We start from the raw sequence: 6661 nt of genomic DNA, 5'->3' as shown, positions 1-6661 counted from the left end.
ATTATATTTTTATAAAAAATTAGCGGAAAAATGTATGTGAATAAAAAATTGTGCATACTTTGTGTGGCCAGTACTTTTTTATCGCAGTTCATATATACATACATACATATGTAGGTAATGTATGTATGTATATGAGTCTACTTTTGTAAACATCTGCCACCTGTCGCATTATAAAATATTAAAGTACTCAACAAAAGTGCATTTTCCCCAATGTACGAGCACAACACGCAATCTGCTGTCCTCAAGAACAAGTACACTGGCACAAATAAATATATGTATGTATATGTAGGTACATGATTTATGTATGCGAGTGTATAATCACAGCCTAATCGATATGAAAAGAGAATTCCTTTGCCTTTTACAGTACAGCAACATCCTTCAGTGGTATTCCGGCCGGCAAAAATAGCGTTGGCGGCGTTGTGTGCATTGTATGAATTATAAAAAAAGACTCAATTATTAAAAAACAATATACCTATGTACATATGTAATTGCATATTTCACATTTTACAGTGGTTTTTACAAACTAATTTACATTGAAACGCTAATTCGTTATAATTTATAATCGTTATCAAAAATAGTGCATGCAATCTTACGATAGAAATTTTCATACGACAAATATTTGAATACGTGTGTGTATGTATGAACATTCATGTAAATAGTTACATTTGCGCATAGGTGAAATATTTATAAAAAATGTCTAGATCGCATTAGCTGCAATGTTTATTCCATTACAACGCCTTCGAAACGCAACAACGGGTTGAATGTGCCGCGCCATCCACGAATTTAGTTATTAAAAAATATATATATATTTATAACTGGCTCAGGAGCTGTTTCGAAAACAAAAAATGTTTACATTTGGCGCGAAAAAATATTTGCCATTGCTGTGCTTGCTTTTGTGTGCACTTTGCGGATTTTTTACCGATGCCGTTGCGAAACCGACGATCGCCTTCAACCTGCCACAAAGTTTTCAGGGATTTCCATCATTCGCCTCTTTTACTCAGCAATACTTCGAAAGTCGCAATTTGCGGCAGATGAAAACGTATAGGTAAGTAAATAAATCAAACAAACAAAAAAAAAACAACCACCGATTTTAATGCTCGTATAAAAATTTAGGATTACCGTTAGTTTTTTCATGATACAATGATCAGAACTAAACCAGGTTAGGTTACGGTGGTTGCCACTCCGCACAGACCGGCAAAGAGACACTAGAGAACTAAACTAAGAGTTATCAGAAAGGGTTAACGTGGTCCAAAGTAATCCGGTAACATACATAAAAAAAAATATTCCGACGAATTGATGACCTCCTCCTTTTTTGACGTCGGTTAAAAAGTAAAGAAGTATTTTAATACAGACCTTTGGTAATCTATNATATTCCGACGAATTGATGACCTCCTCCTTTTTTGACGTCGGTTAAAAAGTAAAGAAGTATTTTAATACAGACCTTTGGTAATCTATCAAGTTATTTAGGTACACAATATACACTCGGAAAAGGCAATCTCGCTCCAATCTCTAGAAAACGGCTTTAAGTCCACAGTTTTAATGAGCTATTGTTAACCGATACAGCTATGATAAGGAGGAGAAGTGGTAGCGGTAACTTCTGCATAGTTAACTAAAAAATTATTTTTCTTGTAGCAAAAGTAAATGTTTTTAAAACCACTTTATTTTTATTAGCAGAACAACTTTGTTTAAATTTTCAGTATTTTTTGGAACCAAGGTAACGATAAGTTACATAAGTGAAAATTTGTGCTAAATGTTAAGTTTGTCATTGTAACGCTTTCTTGCGAAGTTTAGCTAGGGCAACGGAATACCTTATATACTTACAAACATACGTACAACTTTCAGGAATAAATTTTATACAATTGACAGAGTGTTTACATATATTAAAATATGTAATATGGATTTTAAGAAAAGCTGCTCTAGTTCTACAACTTAACTTTTGTTTGTGTTTTTGGTTTCTTTACATATTTCTGTACATATTTACATACATAATTTCATTCCACACTCACATTTCCATATTGCATGCACTTCAGCAAGTAGAGTTCCAAACCTTATGCAAAATTTAAGAAATTTCTGCAAATTTTCATCCAAATATTGTGCTTTTTATTTACACTCTTTAGAAAAAAGTTGAGTACGCAGTTTTTTAGCTCATTCAATTTTAATATAACAACGTGAAAGTTAGGGGCAGCTAGGACTTACCATTGATTTTTAGCAATTTTTTCTTCATATAAAATAATGTTCGATAATTCTTCTATATGGAAAAAATGTGCGACACCTTCAACAAAAAATTTGCCAAAAATCAATGGTAAGTCCTAACTTGCTCATACTTGCACTTTATTATACTAAAATTGAGTGGGCTAAAAAACTGCATACTCAACTTTTTCCTAGAGAGCGTAAGTAAAAAGTGCAATATTTGAATGCAATTTCGCAGAATTTTATTTAATTTTACACAAGCTTTGGAAGTCTCATTTTTATAAAAAATTTGCGAAAAAAAAATATTAAAAAAAAAATAGTTGCCCGTATTGTAAAAAATTCGCTGTACCTTAACTTTATTGCTTGACTGTGTATGTATATACATATATGCATACACACTTAGCATCCATTCCATTTAATCTAAAAATATGCTGATAAGACATCACGGTAATTAATGCAAATATATACATATACATGTAAATATTTTTTATTTGCAGCGGAAAACGGCTAACTAATGAGTCGTTAATAATGATTTACTATCACGACTCCACCATTGCGGTTACCGAGTTAGGACCAGAGAAACTGTTGTTGGGTTGCGAATTGATAGAGATTTAGTAAGTATTAATTATGCATGTACGCATTTAAATTTTTGATATGAAAAACTTTTGGTCAAATTATTTTGGTATAAAATCAATTTAAATCTAGTTCATTTCAAATTTTACATCGGAAAAGAAAAACTTCTAAAACTCAAATATTTTGCAAAAAGGTGATAGCAATACTATTTTTGTGTATTCAAAGCGAAACACAACTCCATACGAATCGGAAGAGCACCCAAATTAAGTTTTGTTTTATTTTCAAATAGTTTGACTCTTAAAGTGTAAATTTAAGTGGTAATATTAGTTTTCCCAAAAACTTTAGATACGTAGTTAACGCAGAATTGGGACGATACACCGGGTGTCGAAAGTATAAGCGCACCACATATTGACAAATTTTAAAATTTTTTTATGTTATTTAATTTTAGTTGTTTCTTTTATTAAAATTTAGTTTAATCTGTAACGAAGCTCACATAAATCAAAATTTAAAGCTTTGTGAAATATTAAAAAAAACAACGAACTTTCGTAAAAACTTTAAGCTTTTTAATTAAATTTCTTAGAGAAGAAGTGAAGTCAGAAGGCATTATTTTTTAAGGGGTTTGTATTAAATTATGTAAAATGTTTTGTAAAGGAAATTATTATCTGAATAAACTTGTTTAAGGTTTCAACGAACCGGGAGGCTAGCTAAGTAGTCAAAAATTGCATACTTATAAATTTAAATTGACGTTCAAAATCTTGGCTTAGGGTTGAAAATCCCATTTTCGATAGGTTGTTAACTTCGTACTCCAACTCACGGGGTTCCCATGAAATAAATAGATGTAAGCAGTTTTACCATAGGGCTAAAAAACTTGAAAAATGCTTGAGCGGATTTTCATTTTGAACCGAACCATGTTTTGGAATGATTTTCGTTTCGGTTTTGGTATATCAAAATAAAAACAGTTCGGTTCGTGGTTCGGCTTAAAGTAAGAAAAAAGCGGCAGTTCGGTTCAAAAACCGGTTTGCAGTCCTGCTTTTAAATAAAGTACCTTTTTCGGCTGGCTTAGCGAAACTCTGTTTGCGTGGGCCCATTCGCAATTCCTGACGAATAGATCTTTTTCTTTATTTCGTATATACACAAGACTGCCACGAAACGGTTTTTTAGAAAATTAGATATTGCTTTCAGAGAAACAAGAAGTAAAAATTTAGTAATCTATCTCATTCGCCCATAGTCGTCTAAGATTTCTAAAATTAATTTTTGGAAATAGGGGTTAGGATTTAGTAGTTCAGTTGAATTTGTTTTTAAGCTTGAACGTAGGAACGATATTCTTGGTGAGATTTTTTTTGCGCTTTTGGCAATGCTTTCCAATTTAAACCACATTTAACAAGCATTTTCATATACAATGCATATTCTATGTATATTCTCTCGCTTTGATTCTTCCAACTAGCAATGAAAAGGATGGTAAAGCTCTGCTCGAAGGACTTTCCAAATATAATCGGCCGCTGCGAATAACTTTCGATGAAATGTTGAAGTTAATGAACCAATGTGAACGTGTCGATAAACTTACGTACGCCTCACGGAATCGAGCCAAAGCCATAGATGTCAATACGAATAACGATAGCTCAGCAAATAATAATAATAATGGTGTTACCAATTTGGCAGCAAATATATTTCCGAAAAGTCCATTTTCATTGTTGAGCGGCATAATACCGGGTAAGTAGATACGACGTATGCATTAGCACGCACAAGGTATTGCATAATAATTGTATGTGTACTACTTTAGGGTGGCCCAAAATACTTTATCCAGTCACGCCAGTGGTATAGAATATTGTAAATATTTTTTTTTTGAAATTGGTTAATATTTCTTGAGTCCGTCAATTAAAATAGCTTAAGTGATTTTAGAGTGTTTGACTTTGAATTAAAAAATAATAAGTTTTCCTTGAAAAATTGTATATTCTTACTAAGCTTTTGTGTATTAAACTAAACTAGGGCTATTTAACTGTTTAAATATTGTTTGGGGACCCCTTGAAATATTGCTTTAAAAGAAAAGTGGCCTAATCCGACTTAGGCTGCTTTAATTGACAGGCACAGATTTAATGTTACTGCCAAAGCTCTGAATATTCCACTGTATTTTATATGAAGAAAATGCATTTTTTCGTAGAATTGCTTTAAATTCGATATTTTTTTATCGAATAAGAATATTTCTCTTCAGACAACTTCGAAGAATGAGATTATGATGCTTATTTAAGTATAAATATTAATAACTATGTTTACATTGCCGATAATCTTTTTTCTTATATATAAAATTTAGTTAGTTAGTTGGTAAGGGCTAAGCTCAGGATCTTACCGGGGTCACACAGGGCGGATCGTGAACGGCCTACTCCGGTAGGTTAGCTGCGAATAACCAATAAGCAGTCCCAGGCCAAGAGCGGCAGGAGACGAGGGCCTGATTTAAAAGATCAGAAATGCTTGATGAATCTCCTGTGTCCGGGCGAACAGATGCCGCCCTCCAAAAAGCATCCCAGGATTGAGACCAGTTAGATCCTGTTCATGGCATACTGGAGCATGTATACGATTAGTCTGATATTGGGCTGGCGAGAGCAGTATTCCGCCACTTTAGTATGTGGGGGTGACACCTCACAGAAATGGCTGGTGGGCTAATGCTGCGATCGCCTCCGTCTCGTTGAAACCCTGGCAGGTCTTCAAGTACGTTCAATACACGTCGCCATTTAGTTGGCCGCACAGGTCCAGTCGAGATTTACTCCTGGGTTTGCGCTGTCTTGGCTCTGAACACAATATCCCATAAGGACTTGTGTCAACCCTCGCGATGGCCTGCTCCTTTGAGAGAAGGGAACTTCGGGACACTTAAAAGCGACTGTGCTACGTGTGGAGATAGCGGCTTGAAGCGGAGACCCAATTGATTGAAAATGATTAAAACAAAACCAATAAATGAAACCAACGTCGATGATACGGAGGAAGAATGCAGTGCATTCAGGAAGAGCAGTAGAGTCGTGCGCTCCCCGCCACAAACTCCTCTGCAGGCAAATTCCGGCACCACGAGCACGGAGAAAGCCGCCGGCGTGGTGCAGAAGGCTACACCTTGCCAAACGGCAACTCCCGGCAGCCGGGATAGTCGTCTTCAAACGCCGGCTGCTGCAAACAGCGACAAGCATGTCACCGCAAGCTTGGGAACTTGCGAAGGCAATGAAGATGAGCAATTGGCCCAGATTCGGCTCGTCTTGAAGAAGATGCAGAGCGCTGTCTCTAAGCAAAAGAATGTGTCCATGGACATAAAAACAGGTATGGCCCAAATCGAGGAGAGCTTAAATATATTAAGCTACCTCCGAGAGCAGCGCCGGAAGGGGTCTACCCTTTCCGAGCTGCGGAAGGCTGGCCCTGGCTCGCAAAAGAGAGGTCGAACTCGATCCGACTCCCCTACAGGCGAGCCGGAAAAGAAAAAAAATACTACTACTAATAATAATAATAGTAGTAAAAACATTATTATTAATAATCCTAATAATAATGGCAATAATAATAACAATGGACAGAAAACCGTACCAGACAATCAATGGAGAACGGTTGGAAAAAGCAGAAAGCCCAAGCCAGGGCCAGCGCCAGGTGAACCCTTGGTCAATAAGGGCGAGGCGACCAGCCGCAAAAAAAAGAAGAGGGTGAGAAAAAAGAAGAGTCTCGCCAAATTAATCATTAAGCCAGCTGAAGGCAAAACCTATGCAGAGGTGCTGGGAACGATACGTGGTAAGCTCCAACCCGAGAAGACGGAGACCGTAATTCGATCTGTTCGGAAAACCCGCGAAGGCGGCGTGCTCATCGAAATGGAGCGCTGTGGCGACCACTCAGCATTTAAGGAAAATGTGTGCACTGCCATTGGCCAGCTTGGAGA

The 6661-nt window shown here is 36.2% G+C and overlaps 1 protein-coding gene across 1 annotated transcript; it reads left to right on the top strand.

Moving 5' to 3' along the window:
- Positions 1 to 482: 482 nt before the first annotated feature.
- LOC108376224 (uncharacterized) lies at positions 483 to 4481 on the top strand. The gene is made up of 3 exons (XM_017632412.1): positions 483 to 1045; positions 2688 to 2804; positions 4208 to 4481. The coding sequence occupies exons 1-3, from the start codon at positions 846 to 848 to the stop codon at positions 4479 to 4481; spliced, it is 591 nt and encodes a 196-aa protein (XP_017487901.1). The 5' UTR covers positions 483 to 845.
- Positions 4482 to 6661: the final 2180 nt, after the last annotated feature.

This window comes from Rhagoletis zephyria, unplaced genomic scaffold (assembly GCF_001687245.7).
Source record: "Rhagoletis zephyria isolate East Lansing unplaced genomic scaffold, Rhagoletis_zephyria_1.1 Rzeph_scaffold_10078, whole genome shotgun sequence".
Lineage (NCBI taxonomy): Eukaryota > Metazoa > Arthropoda > Insecta > Diptera > Tephritidae > Rhagoletis > Rhagoletis zephyria.
Note: the sequence above shows the minus strand (reverse complement) of the source record. Positions and strands in the feature narration are given on the sequence as shown.

Bases quoted from the DNA above. Each gene is read 5' to 3' on its own strand.
- LOC108376224 (XM_017632412.1), top strand. From the start codon at position 846: ATGTTTACATTTGGCGCGAAAAAATATTTGCCATTGCTGTGCTTGCTT. The intron at 1,046-2,687 runs GTAAGTAAATAA...TTTTATTTGCAG, and splicing joins CGGCAGATGAAAACGTATAG to CGGAAAACGGCTAACTAATG. The intron at 2,805-4,207 runs GTAAGTATTAAT...TCTTCCAACTAG, and splicing joins TGCGAATTGATAGAGATTTA to CAATGAAAAGGATGGTAAAG.